The sequence below is a fragment of the Arabidopsis thaliana genome, assembly GCF_000001735.4.
Source record: "Arabidopsis thaliana chromosome 1 sequence".
NCBI classification, from domain to species: Eukaryota; Viridiplantae; Streptophyta; class Magnoliopsida; order Brassicales; family Brassicaceae; genus Arabidopsis; species Arabidopsis thaliana.
In genome coordinates this window covers 23,214,567-23,238,872 of record NC_003070.9, presented here as the reverse complement: position 1 = coordinate 23,238,872, position 24,306 = coordinate 23,214,567, and the positions used below count along the sequence as shown (strand labels likewise).

General features: G+C 35.2%; 7 protein-coding genes and 2 long non-coding RNA genes across 11 annotated transcripts; 7 read left to right on the top strand and 2 right to left on the bottom strand.

Annotated features, from left to right (window-relative positions):
* Positions 1–228: 228 nt before the first annotated feature.
* On the top strand, positions 229–1,501 carry AT1G62760 (Plant invertase/pectin methylesterase inhibitor superfamily protein). The gene has a single exon (NM_104953.3). It carries the CDS (start codon positions 361–363, stop codon positions 1,297–1,299), a length of 939 nt encoding a protein of 312 aa, NP_176463.2. The 5' UTR covers positions 229–360; the 3' UTR covers positions 1,300–1,501.
* A 924-nt stretch (positions 1,502–2,425) lies between these two features.
* Positions 2,426–5,439, top strand: SCO1 (Translation elongation factor EFG/EF2 protein). The gene is made up of 4 exons (NM_104952.2): positions 2,426–2,804; positions 2,994–4,411; positions 4,483–4,995; positions 5,084–5,439. Exons 1-4 carry the CDS (start codon positions 2,552–2,554, stop codon positions 5,249–5,251), a joined length of 2,352 nt encoding a protein of 783 aa, NP_564801.1. The 5' UTR covers positions 2,426–2,551; the 3' UTR covers positions 5,252–5,439.
* Positions 5,330–7,951, bottom strand: Hop2 (stress-inducible protein). The gene is made up of 7 exons (NM_104951.4): positions 6,972–7,951; positions 6,585–6,873; positions 6,407–6,492; positions 6,081–6,304; positions 5,917–5,983; positions 5,755–5,814; positions 5,330–5,606 (listed from the first exon to the last, which is right to left on the bottom strand). Exons 1-7 carry the CDS (start codon positions 7,845–7,847, stop codon positions 5,493–5,495), a joined length of 1,716 nt encoding a protein of 571 aa, NP_176461.1. The 5' UTR covers positions 7,848–7,951; the 3' UTR covers positions 5,330–5,492.
* A 103-nt stretch (positions 7,952–8,054) lies between these two features.
* Positions 8,055–9,814, top strand: AT1G62730 (Terpenoid synthases superfamily protein; the record flags this gene model as incomplete). Of its 2 annotated transcripts, NM_001334051.1 has the most annotated exons (3): positions 8,131–8,293; positions 8,721–9,250; positions 9,335–9,669. In NM_001334051.1, exons 2-3 carry the CDS (start codon positions 8,755–8,757, stop codon positions 9,667–9,669), a joined length of 831 nt encoding a protein of 276 aa, NP_001320496.1. In that variant the 5' UTR covers positions 8,131–8,293; positions 8,721–8,754. The 2 variants fall into 2 exon arrangements, with proteins under 2 accessions (NP_564800.1, NP_001320496.1); NM_104950.4 differs by having other exon boundaries at positions 8,055–8,293; positions 8,721–9,814.
* NG1 (Pentatricopeptide repeat (PPR-like) superfamily protein) lies at positions 9,723–11,341 on the bottom strand. The gene has a single exon (NM_104949.2). The coding sequence runs from the start codon at positions 11,297–11,299 to the stop codon at positions 9,842–9,844; it is 1,458 nt and encodes a 485-aa protein (NP_176459.2). The 5' UTR covers positions 11,300–11,341; the 3' UTR covers positions 9,723–9,841.
* AT1G08557 lies at positions 10,478–10,772 on the top strand. The gene has a single exon (NR_139452.1). It is a non-coding gene; the product is annotated as an other RNA (long non-coding RNA).
* Positions 11,342–11,889: 548 nt separating the features above from the next.
* On the top strand, positions 11,890–14,999 carry BETA-VPE (beta vacuolar processing enzyme). The gene is made up of 9 exons (NM_104948.4): positions 11,890–12,219; positions 12,513–12,677; positions 13,162–13,318; positions 13,425–13,510; positions 13,603–13,802; positions 13,880–13,928; positions 14,016–14,225; positions 14,331–14,531; positions 14,615–14,999. The coding sequence occupies exons 1-9, from the start codon at positions 12,016–12,018 to the stop codon at positions 14,801–14,803; spliced, it is 1,461 nt and encodes a 486-aa protein (NP_176458.1). The 5' UTR covers positions 11,890–12,015; the 3' UTR covers positions 14,804–14,999.
* A 4,480-nt stretch (positions 15,000–19,479) lies between these two features.
* AT1G08553 lies at positions 19,480–19,811 on the top strand. The gene has a single exon (NR_139451.1). It is a non-coding gene; the product is annotated as an other RNA (long non-coding RNA).
* ANAC026 (NAC (No apical meristem) domain transcriptional regulator superfamily protein) lies at positions 19,664–22,920 on the top strand (the record flags this gene model as incomplete). 2 transcript variants are annotated; one of them, NM_001334050.1, is made up of 4 exons in its annotated part: positions 19,664–20,110; positions 20,928–21,116; positions 21,217–21,488; positions 21,903–22,920. In NM_001334050.1, the coding sequence occupies exons 2-4, from the start codon at positions 20,957–20,959 to the stop codon at positions 22,653–22,655; spliced, it is 1,185 nt and encodes a 394-aa protein (NP_001319296.1). In that variant the 5' UTR covers positions 19,664–20,110; positions 20,928–20,956. The 2 variants fall into 2 exon arrangements, with proteins under 2 accessions (NP_001319296.1, NP_176457.1); NM_104947.2 differs by lacking the exon at positions 19,664–20,110 and having other exon boundaries at positions 20,873–21,116; positions 21,903–22,655.
* Between the last annotated feature and the right edge of the window lie 1,386 nt (positions 22,921–24,306).

Genomic DNA, 24,306 nt, shown 5'->3' with positions numbered 1-24,306 from the left:
CTCTTCGGCCTTAAAGATATATATATTTGGTCGTTTATGAGTAAAATATGTTTTTTGAAGCATATGTGACAAATCCAGAATACGTTAAACATTGGAGCCGGATGTAATTGGTAAGCTTTCCCACCAAAAAACCTCAGCTTCAATCAAGTAAAAGTTATTAGATATGATTGAGTTATTAATAGACTCAACCAATTTTCTTTTCACAAGTTTCCTTTTACGTATAATTTATTATTATATTATATCACATGTTCTATATATACACACACTATATATACATACATGCACATGCCCATTAGTTTCACCTAGGCCATTCCTCTTTTAAAGCAATCGACGACCCAAAAAAGAAAGCACGATACAAAAATGAACATCTTATCTCAAACCCAAATCCTTCATCTCTCTATAGCTATTCTTCTCTTCATCACAACATCATCATCATCATTATCACCATCATCATCATCACCATCATTATCACCATCACCACCATCATCATCACCATCATCGGCACCACCATCATCATTATCACCATCATCACCACCACCACTATCATTATCACCATCATCACCACCACCACCGCCACCATCATCATCACCTCTATCATCATTATCACCATCATTATCACCATCACCACCATCATCATCACCATCATCGGCACCACCATCATCATTATCACCATCATCACCACCACCACTATCATTATCACCATCATCACCACCACCACCGCCACCATCATCATCACCTCTATCATCATTATCACCATCATCATCTTCATCAACATACTCAAATCAAACCAACTTAGATTACATCAAAACATCATGTAACATTACACTCTACAAAACCATTTGCTACAACTCTCTATCTCCTTACGCCTCAACAATCCGTTCCAACCCTCAAAAACTCGCTGTCATCGCCCTCAATCTCACCCTCTCATCCGCCAAATCTGCCTCCAAATTCGTCAAAAACATATCTCACGGAGGTGGTCTAACACGTTTGGAAGTAGTTGCGGTTGCTGATTGCGTTGAAGAGATTGGAGACTCGGTGACTTCGCTTCAAGATTCGATAAGGGAATTGGATTCTATCAACTATAAAGATAGTGCAAAGTTTGAGATGGTTATGTCGGATGTTGAAACATGGGTTAGTGCTGCTCTCACGAATGATGACACATGTATGGATGGTTTCAGTCTAGTTAAAACGGCCGTGAAAGATTTGGTTCGACGACATGTTGTTGAGGTAGCTCGGCTTACTAGCAACGCGCTTGCTCTCATTAATATGTACGCCTCTACGCAAGAAAACTTTTCTTAATTAAATGTTTTCATACAGAAAAAAATTGTTTTATACTTATACTAGAAAATTAAAAAGCTTATGATTGGATGTATGTATACATGTATGTCACACCTTGTACTTGTCATATAGGTAGGTATTGTTGATTTTTCTGTATAAATCGTATGTGAATATTTTGTATATTATTGAAAGATGGTGAAAAAGTTGCAACACCTTGTTGCCTTGTTGGACTCTTTCTAAGGCCCACAAATATCTGCTTGGTAAGATTCATTAGTAATACAATTAGAGAATCATAATCATAGACATTGTCTATTTTGGTAATTAAGCAAAACCTAGTTATACTTGTACCTTTGTCTTTTTTTATTTTATTTTTCAATGTTCCTTCCGTCTGTTGTGAACTAGTCTGTATGTGTTTTTGTTTTGTTTTTTATAACATTAGTTTGAGCTATATTAATTAGATTTGAGAACTTATAAATATGGTTATGAGAGAGTAATTGGTCTATACAAGTAGGACGGAATCATAAATGAAACACGAGCTATATTGAGAAATGAGAATGTCTTAGACGTGCCAGCTTTTCGACTACTCAGTTGTTATCGCCAAATCAAGTTTGCCATACTTGTGAATTCTTCCTTTAACCTAAGTTTGATAATGAGCTAGTGTTGTGAGGAATAAAGCTGTACTGTTGTTATATATACACCATTAACTAAAATACGCAATCCATATAAAAAAAAAACGCAATCCAAAAATCGAACAATATTTGAATATATGACTTAAATGGATTGTCTTTTAATTTGGAATTTTAATCCAACCAAAACCACAAAATATAAAATAAAAGAAAACTAAAATTTCTCTGAAACGAAAAATAAATTTGAATCGAAATTGTTAATATATTCACTTTACCTTTAGATACTAATTATTTGCCCTTATTTCTAAACCAAAAATCTTAAAAGAAAAAAAAAAAAATTAATCCAAAATCCGGATTAAACACATAGACGGTGACGTGTCTCCTTATCCATTTGGACCAATAAAAACTTCAGACAATTTATAGACCATATAAATTTTAAAACCGACGAGAGAAATAAAAAAACAATTTTTAAACCAACGGTTCAGAAACAAACCACGCCAAGCCCAAAAGGCTTCGTTATCCCCAAGCCATACGAGAGATTACGAGTAAGTGATACGTTAGCCAAAGAGTGTCACCAATTGATTCAATATCCCAAGAGGAAGAAGAAGAAGCAAGAGAAGAAGAAGATAGAAGCGATTTTTATAAAAATGGCGGCGGATGCTCTGAGAATCTCGAGTTCTAGTTCTGGTTCGTTGGTTTGTAATCTTAATGGTTCACAAAGACGACCTGTTCTTCTTCCTCTGTCTCATCGTGCTACCTTTCTGGGTCTTCCTCCTCGTGCTTCATCTTCTTCGATTTCTTCTTCAATTCCTCAGTTTCTGGGTACTTCTCGTATTGGGCTAGGTTCTTCCAAGCTCTCACAAAAGAAGAAACAATTCTCAGTCTTCGCTGCAGCTGAAGGTCTGTGTCCTCTCTCTCACAAAGCTTTCATCTTTTTACTCTTTTGAGATAAAAGTTTAAAATTTATTACTTGCCTTCTAAGTGTTCGTCAAAATGCCCCTGAGAATTATTTTTACTCTGATATTGCTAAAAATTTGAACTTTATTGCTGAATTGCTTCGTTTTATGTTTGTTTTCTGATGTTATATAGCCGAGGCGAAGCGGGCTGTACCGCTTAAAGATTACCGAAACATCGGTATTATGGCTCACATAGACGCGGGAAAGACGACAACAACCGAGAGGATTCTTTACTACACAGGAAGAAACTACAAAATCGGTGAAGTGCATGAAGGGACAGCTACAATGGATTGGATGGAACAAGAGCAAGAACGAGGAATCACCATTACTTCAGCTGCAACCACAACGTTTTGGGATAAACACAGGATCAATATTATTGATACACCGGGTCACGTCGATTTCACTCTGGAAGTTGAACGTGCTTTAAGAGTTCTCGATGGAGCTATATGCTTGTTCGATAGTGTTGCTGGTGTTGAGCCTCAGTCTGAGACTGTGTGGAGACAAGCTGATAAATATGGTGTGCCTAGGATTTGCTTTGTTAACAAGATGGACAGGCTTGGAGCTAACTTTTTCAGGACTAGGGACATGATTGTGACCAATTTGGGTGCTAAGCCGCTGGTGCTTCAGATACCAATTGGTGCTGAAGATGTCTTTAAAGGTGTTGTTGATCTTGTGAGGATGAAAGCTATAGTTTGGTCAGGAGAAGAGCTTGGTGCAAAGTTCAGTTACGAGGATATTCCAGAAGATCTTGAAGATTTGGCTCAAGAGTATCGGGCGGCGATGATGGAATTGATTGTTGATTTGGATGATGAGGTCATGGAGAACTATTTAGAAGGAGTTGAGCCTGACGAGGCCACGGTAAAGAGATTGGTTAGAAAAGGAACCATCACGGGCAAGTTTGTGCCAATTCTATGTGGTTCAGCCTTTAAGAACAAAGGAGTGCAGCCATTGCTCGACGCTGTGGTCGATTATCTGCCTTCGCCCGTTGAAGTCCCGCCGATGAATGGAACAGATCCTGAGAACCCGGAAATTACCATTATACGGAAACCAGATGATGACGAGCCATTTGCTGGGCTAGCATTCAAGATCATGAGTGATCCTTTTGTGGGTTCTCTTACATTTGTGAGGGTTTACTCAGGGAAAATCTCAGCTGGTTCTTACGTGTTGAATGCTAACAAAGGAAAGAAGGAGAGAATCGGAAGACTCTTGGAAATGCACGCAAACAGCAGAGAAGATGTTAAAGTGGCTTTGACAGGTGACATTATCGCTCTTGCGGGTCTCAAAGATACAATCACTGGTGAAACCTTGAGTGATCCAGAAAACCCCGTTGTTCTTGAACGAATGGACTTCCCTGATCCCGTCATCAAGGTAGCGATTGAGCCAAAAACAAAAGCAGACATCGACAAAATGGCGACAGGGTTGATCAAGCTCGCTCAAGAAGACCCGTCTTTCCATTTTTCTCGTGATGAAGAGATGAACCAAACCGTCATTGAAGGAATGGGAGAACTTCATCTCGAGATTATCGTTGACAGACTTAAAAGAGAGTTCAAGGTAAAACATAACCTATAAATCTAATTCTCTACTTCAAGCTTCCAAGCTTCTAATTCCTTTTCATCTTTCAGGTGGAGGCTAACGTTGGTGCACCGCAAGTCAACTACCGTGAGAGTATCTCCAAAATAGCTGAAGTGAAATACACACACAAGAAGCAATCAGGTGGACAAGGTCAGTTTGCTGATATTACAGTCCGGTTTGAGCCATTGGAAGCAGGGTCAGGATACGAATTCAAGAGTGAGATCAAAGGAGGAGCTGTGCCAAGAGAGTATATTCCTGGTGTCATGAAAGGACTTGAGGAGTGTATGAGCACCGGTGTGCTTGCTGGTTTCCCGGTTGTTGATGTCCGTGCTTGTCTAGTTGACGGATCTTACCATGACGTAGACTCAAGCGTGCTAGCTTTCCAGCTTGCTGCAAGAGGAGCTTTCCGTGAAGGGATGAGGAAAGCGGGTCCGAGAATGCTTGAACCTATCATGAGAGTTGAAGTTGTTACACCAGAAGAACATCTTGGTGATGTCATTGGTGATCTTAACTCACGAAGAGGTCAAATTAACAGCTTCGGAGACAAACCCGGTGGTCTCAAGGTATGTTTTATTCAAAATGATCGAAAAAACCCCTAAATTGTTAGATGATGAAATCTGATTTTGACATTGTTGTTCTTATTATTGTTAGGTGGTCGACTCTCTGGTTCCATTGGCAGAGATGTTTCAGTACGTGAGTACATTGAGAGGGATGACAAAAGGTCGAGCTTCTTACACAATGCAACTGGCTAAGTTCGACGTTGTTCCTCAACATATTCAGAACCAACTTTCATCCAAGGATCAAGAAGTTGCTGCTTAAACAGATTTTGTTTTGCCTAGACATAAAAACTTATTGTGATTTTGTTTGGTCTATATAGACATGTAAGCTAATCAAATTTGTGAAGACAAGGTTGTTATTGTCTTAAAACGCATGGATATGAGAAAGAAAGAAAAATTGATATATCAGAAAAGTCTGAAAAATGAGAAGAATTCGATCTTAGTGTTTGGAGTTATAAAAGAGTAATGACTCAGCAAAATCGAAATCAATGTCTTGGCTTCGTTTATTTCATCTGGACGATTCCTGAGCTGATAAGCTTTTGGATTTTGTTCATGATCATTGGGTTCTGCATGTGCTTTTGTGCTGCTGCTGGATTCTCCTGGAGATCAGACAGTACCTGTCCAAAGAACAAGTGTTAGATTTTGGTGAGACATATCAACATGGAGATAGCTCAATTTCAGTTTCCAGGATTGCTCCGAGATGTTTGATCTAAACATAGAGAGATTTGTGAATTCTAACATCATCTATAGAAGTGTGTTCTTTACCTGTCTCATTACAGGATCTGTGAGAATGTTCTGAATTTCTGGGTCTTGCATTCCCTTAGCCTGCAATAAGGACGAAAGCAAATCCCAAAAGTTTTAGTTTAAGATCACAGGTTTCTCTTAAACCCGTAACAAAGCAGTTTCAAAGCAGTAATAGAATCTAACCTGTCTTTCTTTCAATTCCTCAGGAGTAAGGTCGCCACGGTTTGCCTTGTTTATCTGTTGTACACATCTGCATGGTTTAAAACATGTTACATAAGCATATTGACATTACTAGATAACAGAAGCGAATAATCTCCCCGTGACTTAACACCTATTTATATAAATACCTTTTAACACCATCAAGAAGTTCCTGGTTATTAGGATCATGTTCGAGACCCTTCTGGTACGTTTCCATTGCATTGTCATACTCCTTCATGAAGAACTGGACTGCACCTTTTCTACTGTATCCCTTTAAGAATGTTGGATCGAGCTCGATACATTTCTCTGCATCTTTTAATCCTTCGGGCATTGCCCCCAGTTTAGTGTAACATGCAGCCCGGTTGCTATATGCCTATGTGACGAGCAAAAAAGTAAACAAGTTATTAAAACAGTCAAATACGGAACTCTTTTTGAGCACAACATTGAAGGATATATGATGATGAATCCGCCTTACTCTCGGGTCTTTTGGATTCCTCTTGATCGCTTCAGTGTAATGTCTCACAGCATCAGGATACTTTTGCTCCTTAAAAAAGTCATTACCTGTGTTACAAAGATGTTAGTTCAGCTACATTTACTGAATTCTAAGAGATTCTTCCTCGCACAAACAGCACATACAATTGCAAAGTATATACCTTTCTCACGCTCCTCATCACCGATATTAGGATCATAGTACTCTTGCTGCTCCAACTCTTTCTTTGCTCTCTCTGCCTCATTCAGTCTCTTCAATGTTTCAGGGTTACGATGCTCCGTAAGAGCTTTCTGGTAAGTCTGAATCACAGGTTCATAGTCTTTCGAGACTTTAGCCATCTTCCCTAAAGCAGTTCCTTTCCTAGTCAAAGCTTTAGCCACCATCTTGTAATCAGACCTAAGCTCTCTACCCCTTTCAACAGCCTTATCACAATCCTTGATACACTCATCATACTAAAACAAAACACATAGACATTAAGACTCATAACCTAACCAAAGCAAATCACTTTAGACTAGCACACAAAAAAAAAAGAACACTTTGAAAACTATACCTTTCCCATCTCTAGATGAACAGCAGCACGATTAGTGATATAAGAGATATCTTCATCATCAATCTCCATAGCTGTAGAGTAATGCTGGATTGCAGTTTCGAAGTCCTTCTTCTTATACGCAGCATTCCCCAACTCTTTCTCCTTCTGAGCTTTAAGCTTCTTCTGCTTCTCTTCTCCAAACTCCGGCTCAGGCTCAGGCTCAGGCTCAGGTTTTCGTTTCTTCTCTACCTCAGGCTCCTTCCTAGAAGGCACAGCCATCTCTTCCTCACCAATCTCCATATCATCACCAGCCTGTTGAGTCCTGATTTGAATATTCAACAAAACTCCAAGAGCTTGCATAACTCTCTGATCTTGCAAATAAAGATTAAGATTACTAGGGTTCCTCTGAATCTCCTTCATCATATTAACAAAATCAGGCTGTTTCAATAACCCTCTAGTAGAAGGATCCGCCGTCAATTTCGACCACATCTCCGGTCCCTGAAAAGCATCACCAAACGGATTGGGCGCGGAAGCGCGTGACCTAGACGCAGAAGCTTTCGCATCAGCTAAACCTGATTTCAAACCTTCGTTACTTGGATCAATCTCAAGCCCTTTCGAATACGCCTCCACGGCTTCATCGAACTGATTTAGACCTAAGTGAGCAGCACCGAGACGGCTATAACCTTTTCCCCAATCTGGTTTAAGTTCAACAGTCTTCTTCGCGTCTGAGAGAGCTTCGTCGTAGTGATTAAGCGATGCGTGAGCAGCGGAACGGTTTGAGAAGAGAACGTGATTGGTTGGTGTTAGGTTGATTGCGTCGGTGAAGTGATTAACGGCGGAATTGAAGTCACCGGAGGAGAAAGCTGCGTTTCCTTTAGCTTTTGCTTCGTCCGCCATAGTTGAATCTGAAAATTTTCTCTTGCAGGTCTTCTCGTTGCTTCTGGAAGATACCTTGAGGGGCTAATGGGTTTTTGGCTTTAGGCGAATAAATACGAGTGTATATATATTTGTTCGATATAAGAGTGTTTGGTTTCGGGTTAATACTATCCTAATCACGTTTATTCATTAAACAGTTCTTTACATAAAAACGTCGTCGTGTCATTTTATAACAAAACCGACTTCCTGTTACACTGTAGCAGAACCGACGTCGTGTAATAACATTAGTGGTTTTATATTAATCGACGACGTATTTCTCTACATTGACCCAACGCTTCTTCTCCGGCACGATTGTTCAGAGTTCGATTTCCATTTTCGGGTCGAAAGGTTGATTTTATTTGGATTTTGGATGGTAGATTCAGTTCCTAAACATAGGAAACTTGAATCTCAGAGTTTTTCGAGTTAGGGTAAGGTGTTTTTTGCTCGTTTCGTTATTGTTGGACGACATTAATGGTTTCCAGCGATTTTACATTACTAATTGGAAAGTTTCTGTGAACTTTAGTGATCTCATTTGTTATCCATGTGTGATTATTGGGTTTATGATTGTGTGTTAAGCAATGTTGAAAAGTTCTCATTTTGTTTGTTAAATACCAATTCCAGTGCTTTGTCCACCAAGTGTTTGTGTTAATTCCTGAATGAGTTTAACGGTTCACAAAACCTCTGGATTAGTGAGAATTATTCAGTATATTTATTTGAAGTGGTGATAATTGGAGGATTTTCTCTTGTGTTTGTAGATGAATTCTGTGTTACTGTTTTATAATGGAGTGATAGAAGAAACCAGAGTTTTTCATTGTTTTTATGAACTGATCTTGTTTGTGGTTTATATGGTTGTAGGATAAGAGAAAGAAACACAGTTGGAGTTATACTGATGAATGGAGGAGGCTCGAGTAGTTTGCGTTCAGCATTGTCCTATTGTGTGCAGCAAGTACGAAACTATGACTATCATCACTACCTCTGTCTCCTTGAACTCCCAACTGAGATGCGTAAAGCAGCATTTGCTCTCCGGGCTTTTAATGTAGAAACCGCAAGAGCCATGGATGTTGCATCTGATCCCAAAATCGGCTTGATGCGGTTACTTTGGTGGCAAGAAGCAATTGACAAACTCTACACCAAAAAGCCCATAAACCATCCAGCTGCACAAGCTCTGTCTTGGGCAATATCAGAACATAACATCAGTAAACCTTGGCTAAAACGCTCAGTTGACGCTAGAATCCGAGATGCCCAAAGAGAAGTAGACGATATACCAGAGAGCATTGCGGAGCTAGAGAAATACGCAGAAGACACAGTTTCCACTCTTCTGTACAATACACTCCAAGCAGGCGGAATTAGTTCAACAACAGCTGATCATGCAGCTTCACACATTGGTAAAGCCAGTGGTCTTGTCTTGCTGCTTAAATCATTACCGTACCACTGTACCAGAAACCGTCACCAGAGTTACATCCCTGCAGATCTCGCTGAGAAGCACGGGTTGCTCGTGAAACAAGGTGGACGATTAGAAATTCTTCTGGATAACGATTCAAGAGAAGGACTAAGCAATGTCGTGTTTGAGATTGCATCTGTTGCCAATGCACATCTCCTGAAAGCCCGTGAACTGGCGGGAAAGGTTCCTGCAGAAGCTAAACCGGTACTGCTTCATTCTGTGCCGGTACAAGTTCTTCTGGATTCGTTAAATAAAGTACAATTCGATGTGTTTGATCCCAGGATTCAAAGAGGAGTTCTTGGTGTTCCTCCACTCTTGTTTCAGTTTAAACTCAAGTGGTATTCATGGAGAGCAATGTTTTGAAAACTTGTCTTTATCTCCCTTTTCTTGCCTCTTTTATTTCTGGTTTCAAAGACTTTACATTAAACTCCAGCTTACTTGTATTTCTTTTGTAATAATACAAAATTACAAATGGTGATGAATACAAAATAAAGAATTTGTTTTTTACTTACAAATAATATACAGTTTTCATATGTTATAATGGAAGAAGCCCATCTTCTTGCATTTTTCTGTACAACAAATCTGATTTATCCCATTGGCGTTTCCTACAAAAGCCTGAGATCATCGTAGTGTAGGACACAACATCAGGCTTAAGTCCTTTGCAAGAAAGGCTACGAAACAAGTCCCACGCATCTTCAACATTACCAATCTTGCACATCCCGTGAATGACGATATTATAAGTAGTAATATCAAGTTCTATTTCACTCTTTTGCATATTCTCGAATAACACCAATGCTTTCTCTACCCTCCAGTTCATACAAAGCCCATACAACAAAATGCTGTACGTCCTAATATTGGGACGAGAATCCATCCGACTGAAAATTTCTTGCGCCGCATCTGGTCTACCCGCTTGAAAATAGCCCTGGATTATAGTGTTGTATGTGATAGTGTCACCAACTAATCCTCTTTGAGCCATCTCGCGGAAGAGTTTCGTTCCTTCATCAACCCTCTTAGACTTGCAAAACCCGTTAATGAGAGTATTATAAGTCACTACATCGGGGAGACAACCCTTAGTTACCATCAAATCAAGCATTTGTTTGGCCTCATCTACCCGACCGTGCATACAAAGACCGTTGATCAACGAATTGTAAGTGAAAACATCCGGATCTACACACCTTCGTGTCATCTCCTCGTACAACTTCATCGCCTCCGAAAACTTCCCTTCTTTCACAAACACATCGATCACCGCAGTGAAAGTAATGACATTAGGAACAATATCCCTCATTACCATATCTCTCATTAGCCGAGCTGCATCACTCCATCTACCAGAACAACAAAGACCGGCCACAAGAGAGTTATAAGTAACAGCATCAGCTCTAACCCCATCTCTTTCCATCCGATCAAACAGCTCCACCGCGTCATTCACCAACCCGATCTTACAAGAACCGTCGATGATCGTGTTGTAGATAACAACATCTGGTCTAAATCCCATTTCCTCCATTTTACTAACCAAATCTATAGCATCAAAAACTCTATTCCCTTGACAAAATCCATTAATCAAAGAACTAACCGTGACAACATCAGGCTCGTAACCAAACTTCATCATCTTCCCAACAACAGATAAAGCAATAACAAATCGAGAGCATCGACATAAACAATTAATCACAATGTTGTAACTATAAAGATCATGACCAATTCCACAAACTTCCATATGGTGAAACAGAGAGATCACAAGATCGTAATTCTTCGATTTGGCGATTTTACTCAATACTTTACTGAAATCAACTATTGAAGGAAGAGGACGAGATTGAATCATTTTACAGAACAAATCAATTTCTTCTTCTAAATTCATACTCGATCTCTTAGTAGAAAAAGTTCTTCCCCAGAAACGGCTAATGAAAGGAACAATTACAGGATTACCTTTCTGGAGAAGACACAGATTGAGAAATTTATTTGCTTTTGATGCAATTGAGATCGTGGTCGATCTCCGCATTTGAATTATTAACCTCGTTTTATTCGTAATCTATGTATCTGTAAATGGGGGCTAAAACCCTAGCATAAACCCTCTTATCTCCTCCATGGGAGAGAGACGATGATGAGAGCGAGATATGAAGACCGGTTCAATTCCGGTTTACTATTTTCTAATTAAACTGGGTTAATAGTCTAATTTCAAAATTATTTTAGAGCTCTGGGTTAATTAATTAGTGCCGTTGTAACGGTGAAATAATATCGGTTGTGGGTCCATTAAGTGTACACGTGTTCGGACTATAATTTGCATGTTCTCTGTTGTGTCGCGAAGCAGACCAATTCGTTGATTTTATGAGATCAGCAGAGTAATATTCCAAAATATTCAATCGTCGACATCACAACCATTTTAATTCGTATTTTTTATATTTATTTAATGTAATATAACTTAGTTTTAGAGGAAACATATCAAAATTAAATAATTAACACGTTAAAATTACATCGGTATAATATGTATAGGAGTTTATAAAATTAAATTTATCATAAAAGCATATGCTAACTTTAATTAAGTGCTTTCTTTTTAATAATCAGGTGGCATTAAATATAATTAGACAATTGATTTGTTTGATTATATTTTGGTGACAAATAAATTATTAACACCATTGTCTAACCATCCTTTGCTTTTATAGTTCTCTTTATTCTCTCAAAAAGCCTCTCTTTCTCTCTCTTTTGTTTCTCGCTGCCATGGCTAAGTCTTGCTATTTCAGACCAGCTCTTCTTCTTCTGTTAGTTCTTTTGGTTCATGCCGAGTCACGCGGTCGGTTCGAGCCAAAGATTCTTATGCCGACAGAGGAAGCTAACCCGGCTGACCAAGACGAAGATGGTGTCGGTACAAGATGGGCGGTTCTCGTCGCTGGTTCTTCTGGATATGGAAACTACAGACACCAGGTACACATAGTGTCCAACGAATTGATTATATTATTCGTGATTCAAATTTAATAGCAATCCGTTATTGTAAATATATACTTTGCCTTAAGATTCTTTTTTTTTGGCTTAGATATTAATGTGACATGCAAAATTTTGTTTAATTATTTTCTTCAAAATATGAAATTAATTCAAGACTAAGATCCTATGTATGGTGAATTTCTCCATTTCTCAATCTAGTTGTCATTTAAGAAAAAGTTCAAAAGTTTTTATAAATTCGATATCTATTAAAAGTGTTTTGTTGCTTTGTGTTAAAGGCTGACGTGTGTCACGCATATCAAATACTAAGAAAAGGAGGTTTAAAGGAAGAAAACATAGTCGTTTTGATGTATGATGATATCGCAAACCACCCACTTAATCCTCGTCCGGGTACTCTCATCAACCATCCTGACGGTGACGATGTTTACGCCGGAGTCCCTAAGGTATATTTATTTATCTAGCTTTCCTCATAATTATGCATGAACTAATTTACCCTTAATCCGACCAATAAGTCTGTATCTAGGTTTGGATTCTTCTCTTAAGTAATATCAATAGTTCTAGATGTGACCTATGTTTTGGTCCAAATAGCGTCTAACCAGGTTTTAGAGCTTTATTTTAAATTGTTATAACGAGAAATTTTTCTCTATAGTATCTCATTTAAATGATATTTTCTTCTTTGTCAATGGCACTTAGGTTGTTAATTTATTAAAAAATTATATATTATTGGATCTATCGTGTAAGAGATGGTGACTTTAGGCACTACACAACAATTATAGTGATAGCGACTGTAGAGACATTTGCTATGGTAAACCAAACTTTATGTGTGGACCTTTCATTGGTATCGCTCCTAGATTTCTTATAGCCACTAGTTGTTTTCCCTTTTTAATAGTTTGTTCGGTTATTTACGTTTTGAAATATCTTTTTCAGGACTATACTGGTAGTAGCGTTACGGCTGCAAACTTCTACGCTGTACTCCTAGGCGACCAGAAGGCTGTTAAAGGTGGAAGCGGTAAGGTCATCGCTAGCAAGCCCAACGATCACATTTTCGTATATTATGCGGATCATGGTGGTCCCGGAGTTCTTGGTAATTTCATCGATCATTTGTGTTGTTTCCGATTAGATAACTTCTTCCAATGTAATGCTTGTAATCGATTTCTTACAACGGTGTAATTTTTGTTTTCATTGGTCAGGGATGCCAAATACGCCTCACATATATGCAGCTGATTTTATTGAAACGCTTAAGAAGAAGCATGCTTCCGGAACATACAAAGAGATGGTAAAATTTAGTTTAACAGTTTAATTTGTTTTAGTGTTTTATTTTGTTAAAAGGAATGTTACTATCAGTATACTTGTGATAATGTAATGCAGGTTATATACGTAGAAGCGTGTGAAAGTGGGAGTATTTTCGAAGGGATAATGCCAAAGGACTTGAACATTTACGTAACAACGGCTTCAAATGCACAAGAGAGTAGTTATGGAACATATTGTCCTGGCATGAATCCGTCACCCCCATCTGAATATATCACTTGCTTAGGGGATTTATATAGTGTTGCTTGGATGGAAGATAGGTACATAATTATCTTATGATTAAGTTTTTCTTTGTGATTATGCATTGGTTTATTTTGTGTGATCGATCTATTTGCAGTGAGACTCACAATTTAAAGAAAGAGACCATAAAGCAACAATACCACACGGTACTGTGAAATTTTATTTTACGTGTTTACTCGATTGTTGGTTTGAGAATGTGGAATATATATCGGATCTTTTATTCCGGTGAGTAGGTGAAGATGAGGACATCAAACTACAATACCTACTCAGGTGGCTCTCATGTGATGGAATACGGTAACAATAGTATTAAGTCGGAGAAGCTTTATCTTTACCAAGGGTTTGATCCAGCCACCGTTAATCTCCCACTAAACGAATTACCGGTCAAGTCAAAAATAGGAGTCGTTAACCAACGCGACGCGGACCTTCTCTTCCTTTGGCATATGGTACTGTAACTATACTGTTTTGTTTATTGAGTTATGTTTTTGGTTATCTAAATTGACTAGAAGGTTTTAGTTTACTTAAAAACAATATTGGCTTTGGTTTTACAGTATCGGACATCGGAAGATGGGTCAAGGAAGAAGGATGACACATTGAAGGAATTAACTGAGACAACAAGGCATAGGAAACATTTAGATGCAAGCGTCGAATTGATAGCCACAATTTTGTTTGGTCCGACGATGAATGTTCTTAACTTGGTTAGAGAACCCGGTTTGCCTTTGGTTGACGATTGGGAATGTCTTAAATCGATGGTAAAAGTTACGCAACCCTTAAATCTCAATTTTATTCACATTAAGTAAAAAGGGTTGGATGTAATGTTATTGAAATTTCTTAGGTACGTGTATTTGAAGAGCATTGTGGATCACTAACGCAATATGGGATGAAACATATGCGAGCGTTTGCAAACGTTTGTAACAACGGTGTGTCCAAAGAGCTGATGGAGGAAGCTTCTACTGCGGCATGCGGTGGTTATAGTGAGGCTCGCTACACGGTGCATCCATCAATCTTAGGCTATAGCGCCTGAGAGATTTTGAGGCTTTTCTGATTTTCAAGTGTTTCGAATTATAACGTTAAAGATGTCAAAATAAAAGAAATGTTTAGTATGTAAATACGTACGTAGCAATAAGGTCGTCTAACTTTTTTTTATCGATTGTTATCTTTTTAATAAAACTTTGCTAAATATTGTTGTTACCATTTACATCTAAAATCTTTAGTGATCAGCTAAGTGTGTCAGCATCAGAATTATTAGTGCTACAATCTCGCTCTCAATTTCGCAGTTATGTTTTCTGTAAAATGTATTGATACGAACCATTTGTAACAATTTTATTTCGTAAGAGTACATAAATCTACAGATTATCAGACTATCACTATTGTCTTTAAGTAGCAGATAATGATGGTTCCAAATTCTACAAATACCCTAAATTTATCGTTCGTTTCTTTTCTTTTTTGTCTTATAATTACTGCCATCATTGATCCGAAGAAGACATACAAACCAATGCAATCATTATTCCATTCCTAACATCCATTTTCACTTCAAGTAGAAATATATTGTAGTTAAATGAAGATTTTAAAAAAATACCTGAACGTGTAATTATGTGTTATCACGCCTTGAGCTGCCCAACAGTGAATCATGAAGATTGGTGGTGTATATGTTTTTCTTTGTGCGCTAGATAGTTGACTTAATAGTCAGCGAGTCAGCTTAAACAAAAGCAATTTACGTGTTACTTTGAAAAAGTTGGTGATGCATGAAATTATAATAATCTGAATTATTTCCTGAACGTGTTGAGTTTCTATTCAATAATATGCTGTAAAATTTTCGTGTTCAGTCATTCATGAAATAATTAGAAGTTGGTGCATACTGCATAGTATAGTATACTATTAATAATAATTTATTTTCTTTTTGTTTGTTTAAGTATCATAATTAACGATAATGAGCTTTCTAATTAGCATGAGCGTAAACTATATATATGACATTAATTGTATAGACAAAACATTAAAGTGATATCTTCATGGTGACACAAACCTAATAGGGCCTCCTTAAATATTGTCGAAAGTCTGAGTCTATATATAAGCTACCATAACCATTATACTTGTTAAGTGATTCTTCATGGAGAAATTATGCAATTTTCACGATAAAGGGAACTATAATTAATAAGGCAAAACTCAAGAATAAAACCAAAAAAAAAACCCTTAAGAAATTAGCGGTTAAACTAATAAGCTTATATTTGAGATGTAAGAAATGGCAAATTTTTAACCGCTGATTTCTTTAGTTTTTTTCCAATTTTCATGTGTAGATTTATGTTTTGAGATATAAGTAAATGGCAAATTTGAAATATTTTATCCAAAATGCTAAAGTCTATAAATACCATCAAAAGAAGTTCTTTTTCGTAATTGATTCGGTTTAGTTTTTTGTTAAAGGTTCGGTTTAGTTTTACCCAACGAACTATATATAACTAAGCTCATTTCAAGACAAGCATGATAGATGGAGTATATTTTCTTTAATGGGCTTTCCAACTTTTCAAACGTAATAAATTATGTTCTCATGGACAAGAAACTGACAAGAGAAACAAACTTCTCCACGTGGTTTAATTTCTAGAAATTTTTCGTAATGATTAGTGTTAAGAGACTTCTAACTTTGAAGAACTCTGTCTTTTTTGTTCTTTTTTGGACGAAATGAAGAACTCTTGTCTTGTTTACACGACTGGACCAATTATTAGTGTTTTAAACATTTGATACATAGCCGACGAATAAATATAAGAAGATTTATATTCATGTTATTCATTAGCTTAATTACGGTTGGTGCATCGAATAATGTATGTTTAACAAATACTAGTTGGGTATTCAGAATTTAAATCTATATAGATGAATTCGCCAAACTTCTGCCACCTTTGTCATGCGTATGTAGAATAGTATAAGTGGTTGTCTAGTCCATTTTATACATTGTATATTACAAAATTATTAACTCTATATATTTTTAGCTAGTCTTTAAAAAAACATATGAAATAGGGCATGACTCAAGAAGTGTGGCAGTACAAAAGTTTCCTTTAGGTATATCTGGAAATTCTTCTTCTAGAATACACTATAGAATATCAGTGTATCTGTTTAGGTATATCTATTATACTATCATATTCATAATGGTAACGTGCAATTTCAGTATGAAATGATTTTTAACATTTTCTTTTAACTATAATGCATAATTATAAATTATAAGTGAAAGAGAAAATGGGAAGAACAAACATGTATCTGAGAAAATAATCTATGATGTTATTCAGCTATGAATTTTAATAGAATATACACAATATGTTGTATGAATGAAACACAAACACAATATTTCATAATTTAGAATGATATTTGAAACAATTTTGGTTTTGCCAATTTCAACTATGCCTTTGGTTATTTACGAAATAAGCGCTTACTTTAAAATAAGACAAAATAAAGTCTTATTGTTCTAAAGTTTTATATGTTCCACTTACGTTAGGTGGCCAATAGGAACTCAACATAAAACTTAGACATATGTTTTTCTTTTCACAAAAAGAACATAAAATTGTCATATCAAACTTTACTAACAATTGTATTCATTTCCGTTGTAATAGTAGATTACTCAAAAAATTCAGCATAAAGATAAATAAAATCGAGACATAAATGGTCGTTTGTGGCCAATTATTAAAAGAAATTTAGATCAAAATATATAAGCTCCAATTCATGTATACAATACACAGTAAAACAATTTTTGCGCCAAGAGGCAAGGTGCGAAAAAAATAATACAATTTTTTCTTTAACAAAAAAAAGTGACACTTTTTAGGATCACGCACTTTACTTTTGCTTTACTTCTGTACTTCGTTTCAACAACACGAAATAAAGAAAAAAACTAAAATAACTCAATGCCCATTTTCCAAATTTTATTAATTAATAAATTTCGCTGAAAAACAACTTTGCCCTAAAGTCCCAAACCTCAGCCGCAGACTAATCCAGATTTTGATGAACTTACCTAAAGTTGTATTGTAATTTCAATATTACCTAACTTACCTAAATTAGATCTAAAAATCTTATTTTGGTAATTAGTTACAAAACTAATTATCCAGTGAGAAAGTTAAAGTTTAGCTGTCAACCAATATCTAGAGAAAGTCAACTCAAAATCAGTTTCATTTATGAAATTTGAAATGTTTCTTATATGATAACCATGCAAATTACTTTTTTAAGCTAATGTCATCCAATCGTAACAAGAAAATAACATACAGTAATGAAAAATATTAACACTTCGTTAAGCAATATGTGTTTTGTAGTCATAGACAAAAAAAATGTAAGATTGAAAAAAAACTAACAGAAGGCATATTTTACATGGCATTCAAACTATGTTCATGAAACGGAAACTAGCTACGATCAACATCACTACCTTCAATGTTACCTCAAATCTCACAAAATGAATTTCTAATGACAAATGTATGCTGTTTTCTTCTAAAAGACTAAAAGTGTAAAAACGAATACATGTTTTATATTTATTTTCATTTTTGATTTAGCGCCATTAACTCATGAACCTTTTTATTTGTATTATCAGTTCATCATATATAATACTATAATAGGTTGAGTTTTAGAAAACAACTGAAATTCTGTCACAAATGTCTAGATGAAGCTGATATTAGTTAGATTTTTTTATTTTTGTTGTTGTTGTTAATTTCCCTAGAACATTGGATGAAAGAATTTCGATAAAGATTTATACTCCCTCTGTTTCATATTAGTTGTAGTTTAAGGTTTTTTTCACACAAATTAAGAAGTCATAAAAATCTCATTTAATCTACCTCTTTTATATAAAAACATCATTTATTATAACCAATTCAACCAATAAAAAAATAGATGATTAAATATAATTGGTTAAAGAATACTAAATATATTTATTATTTGCATAGAAAGTTGAAAACAACACTTAAATTGAAAAAAAATAAAAACCCTTAAGCTACATTTATATAGAAACAGAGGGAGTATTGAGTTGCAATAGAGTATGGGGTGAATTAAAGTTGAAAATTTAAGCGTATGCAAAATTTGCTTTCACCTATGAAAATAAATTGAAACCTACTCTACTCTTTTAACAGAAGACAATTAATATTAATGATTTTTTTTTGTTAACATCTAATATTGATGATTTAAACTTTCAAATAAAATGTGTGTTGTTAATGTTGTTATATATGGGTCATAAATTTCACAAATAAGAACGGGAAAACGGGATGAGACCCACATGACCGAACAGCAAATTGTGAGATTAATGATCGAAGCCTATCTCACGCCAGACCATCAGCCGCCACGTCAACACATTCCAATTGTTGGCGGGCCCTTGATTCCATTAATAGTGGCTCCAATTCCACATCTGATTTTTTCATCTATATATATTATTTTGTTTCGTGTTTTTATGTTTTGTTTTGTTTTGTTTTATAATAATTTGGCTAAACTGGATGGTAATTAAGTCTCATGCAAAGTAAAAAGAACATACGAAAGTCTCAATATAGTTATGCGATGTTTATCGAGGATTCTTAGACACTCATGTTAACATTTAGACTACGAATTTGGACCGTAGAACATGACTGAGTTAAGTCTTACAGAAATCTATGAACTTACTTTTGAAGATGCCAAAGGACAAAATGTTCAAAGAGAATATGTGTCCCATATATATAACGGTATTTAAAAAAGAAAAAAGAAGATATTTTAAACTTTGGACCGTCTCCATCAAGGGCTGGTGGGTGGTAATGGATCGGAGGTTGCCGCTCTCTTTCTCTATCAAAATCTTGCTTTAGTACCAAAACCTTATTCGCCTCTCTTTTCTCCCGAAGCTTTTGCAACAATTTAAGTCTCTCTATCTCACTCGGGGTTATTAAAAGACATAGACTATGATTGAGAAGGACAGAGAGAGAGAGAGACAAAGTAGTATAGATTATTAGGACACGGTTGTACACTTTTTCATGTGTCTTCTTCTCTCTTTTTCTTATTCTTATTCATCATCATCACCGTCTGATCTTCTTTATTAACCCTACTCTCTTTCTCTTCTCCCATCCTCTCTCTCAATATCTCTGACTCTTGGGATCCGATCTCTTTCCGGTGGCTATACATCCCGATGATAACTGTCAAATCTTTTCCATATGCATAACATCTCCTTTTAGGGTTCTATCTATCTCTTTCTTTAGTTCTGATCGTACTTTATAGTGCATATCGTGAAGTATTCGATCTTTCCAAGTACAAGGGAAAGATTCAATAGAACCTAGCTAGTCACATACAATAACTCAATTCCGGAGCTTTTTGAAGGGGTTGAGTTGAATCAGCCTGTTTTTGAGTTTTTTTTTTTGAGGTATAGACCCTAACTTCCTTTGAAGATTCTACTCCATCTTTGATCCTCTTCTGTATCTCTATGTTTTTGGATATATTTACTATTTTTATTTTCTTGATAATTGTTGATTTTTTAAAATTATAATTAACATCATTATCCTACTCAATGTTGCTGATGGTACAAGCTAAGCAAAGTATAATCCTTAATAGACTCGATCGTGGTCTAGGTTTTTCCTTAAGATTTGTTTTTTTTCGATTGGTGATTATAGAATGATCCTATAGATATTTCTCATATTTTCCTTTGACTCTATTTACGGATACTTAAAATGCAATTATCAGTTAATCTAACATATTAATTTATGATTAGTTATACGGGAAATGGTTAATTGGAAACTAGTAGTGATATTTTATTTTATGTATCCTTATTCCATCTTCCAGAGTCCTTTGAATCTAAACTCATTTAATCGGCTTAAATCAACTATCTTTCTTTTTTTCTAAAGATGTATAGATATTTATAGGTTTCTTATTCCCACAAAATACTACACACATGAATGTCTTAAATGATACATATGTGTGTATAAATAAGTCGGAAAGATAACCCTAACTTGTGTCTGGCTAAGTAAAAGAAACGATGCAAATCAATGCTAGATCATATATAAAACAAAATCTTGAAAACGAAAAACTGTTTTTCTTAGTTTCATTGACATTTTTCTTTCTTATTAGTTTGCCGATGCACAGATTTTTTTTTTTCTTAAGTTGATAAATGAAATGAGTTTGTATAACAATTACTTTCATGATCCATAATATAATTAACAGTCGTTATTTCATATTATAAACAGGCTAATCTCGGAAAAACAAAGAATAAAGAATGAATTCGTTTTCACAAGTACCTCCTGGCTTCAGATTTCATCCTACTGATGAAGAACTTGTAGACTACTACTTGAGGAAAAAAGTTGCATCAAAGAGAATAGAAATCGATATCATCAAGGATGTTGATCTTTACAAGATTGAGCCATGTGATCTTCAAGGTTTAGCAGGAAAATCCTATCATCTCTCTTTAGTAGTGATATCCTTGTTTTGGTATAAATTAAGGCTTACGATTGTTGTTTTTTCTTTGTGATAATTTAGAGTTATGCAAGATAGGAAACGAAGAGCAGAGCGAATGGTACTTCTTTAGTCATAAAGACAAGAAGTATCCCACGGGAACTCGAACCAATAGAGCCACGAAAGCAGGATTTTGGAAAGCCACTGGAAGAGACAAGGCTATATATATAAGACATAGTCTTATCGGTATGAGGAAAACACTTGTGTTTTACAAAGGAAGAGCCCCAAATGGTCAGAAATCCGATTGGATCATGCACGAATATCGCTTAGAAACAAGTGAAAATGGAACCCCTCAGGTATATATACATTGATCTAAGGCGCTCATACATCTTAACTCATACTCTATTTGCATAAGGAGTTGAGCTTCCCTGTATATACGATCTTTCTTAAGTATGTCTCTTAGAATGAATGCATTTGAGAAATCAATTTACATTAAAAATGCATTGGAGTTGTTCACCATACGACACAACTTCTAATTCCAATATATACAAAAGTGCATTATTCAACTCACTATAAAATTTCATAAACACATGTTATATACATATCATTCATAACTTTAAAATGTTATTACAAGTTTACTAAACTTGTCACTATATCCAAATTCGAAATTCATTGGTCACTACTCACTACACACAAGAACTCATCTGTGATGGACAAGTGTTGTGCATTTGCGATGTTGTAAATGTGATATTTTTATGTGATGTGTGTAGGAAGAAGGATGGGTAGTATGTAGGGTATTCAAGAAGAAATTGGCAGCGACAGTGAGGAAAATGGGAGATTACCATTCATCACCATCGCAGCATTGGTACGATGATCAGCTCTCTTTTATGGCCTCCGAGATCATTTCTAGTTCTCCACGACAGTTTCTTCCCAATCATCATTATAACCGCCACCATCACCAGCAGACATTGCCTTGTGGCCTCAATGCATTCAACAACAACAATCCTAACTTGCAATGCAAGCAAGAGCTCGAGTTACATTACAATCAAATGGTACAACATCAACAACAAAACCATCATCTTCGTGAATCTATGTTTCTCCAGCTTCCTCAGCTCGAAAGCCCTACCAGTAATTGCAATTCTGACAACAACAATAACACAAGAAATATTAGTAACTTGCAGAAATCATCAAATATATCTCATGAGGAACAATTGCAACAAGGGAATCAAAGTTTCAGCTCTCTGTATTACGATCAAGGAGTAGAGCAAATGACTACTGACTGGAGAGTTCTCGATAAATTTGTTGCTTCACAGCTTAGCAATGATGAAGAGGCTGCAGCCGTGGTTTCTTCTTCTTCTCATCAAAACAACGTCAAGATTGACACGAGAAACACGGGTTATCATGTGATAGATGAGGGAATAAATTTGCCGGAGAATGATTCTGAAAGGGTTGTTGAAATGGGAGAAGAGTATTCAAATGCTCATGCTGCTTCTACTTCTTCAAGTTGTCAGATTGATCTCTAGAAATAGTGATAGAGAGATGAAAAAGATGCAAGGTGAATATATATGAAAATACATGCACACTAGTGTTATTTATACTTAAAGATGGAAGGGGAAAAACAAGGAGTTATTTCCTGGATTTATGGAGGTTTTGTACATAATAAAAACCTACAACCATATGGTATTTTCTTTTGATTATTCTTGTTACATTATGGAACTATATGTTATACGCACGCATGTATGTGTGTATGTGTGTATGTATGTATGTATGGATGTATGTATGTATATGCATCCCTAATTATATATATATATATATATATATATATATATATATATATATATATATAAACCATATGAATGATGATTATATGTGACCAATTCTTGAATGAAGGGACAATTACTTCTAAAAAAAATTATACTTGTAGTATATATTTATTTGTTATTGTTGTATACTCACTTAATTCATGTCCCTCATTTTTTGTGGTTCTTCCCTCATGATTATTTGTATGTAGATTTTCAAATATCCAAATTAAAGATAGCATCACCAAAATTGGATACTCCTAAAATATGTATTAAAAATCCGCTTACTACTTACATTTGTACAAACCCCGAATTTAAAGAGATAACATTATAATCTGCTTACTACTTTTATTAGACATCACCATATAGAGAAAAAAACAAGAACATAGTAGAACAACAAATGTTTAACTTATACAACATAAACTAGATTTTAACCCGCGATATACCGCGGTACGATTTATTTTTTAAAAGTAATATATATTAAAATTTGTAAATTTTATTTTTATAAAATATTTATATTTTACAGTTTATAATTGTTATTAACTAAAGCTATACCACGAATGTATGAGACAATTGTTAAAAAACTGAAGTTGTAACCCCTATTAAAACAGCATATTAATATTATTTAAAATTTTATAAATATTGATTCAAATACATCCACCATATAACCCAATTCCAAAATAAAACCCGTTCTATAATTTCTTTACCCGTCCCGTGATTTTTTTTTTTAAAGTAGTAATTTTTAAAATTTAAAAATTATTTTTTATAGATAAAAGTTTTGCAAATTATATCATTCTCTAATACATTTATATTTTATATATAGTAACATTATACATACCACATAACATTTTTGGTTTTATCTAATCTTTTCTAAATTAGGATGATTTGATATGTTTAATATTAGTGGTCTTAAAAAATAATAAATTAAAGATTTAACCCGTATTGAAACGGTGTATTAATTATATTTTACTTTTTTATTAATGTTGATTCAAAAACCCGTCACTCCAAATCCGTCTTGCCAAAAAGCCATTTATTATATTAATATTAACTTTATTAATGATATGACTCTGAATTATAATCTAAACATTTTAGCTAATAACGTAGGAGTATACCATTTTTATTTAATAGGGGAATGTACCATATGACCCGAATGCACTTTTACCCAAATCCACCAAAAAAGTCTTGCAAAAATACTATAAAGATAAGAAACGATAGTCGGTTTTGATAGGTATAAGATTAGCAAATATATTAGTTAGCTTAAATTAGTTAAAGAATACAAATTAAAAATGTATATTACACTTTATTCGAATATAGTATCAAAACTTATATAACACAGAGATTTGATAAATTTTTAATTGTTGAATACTTTTTTGTG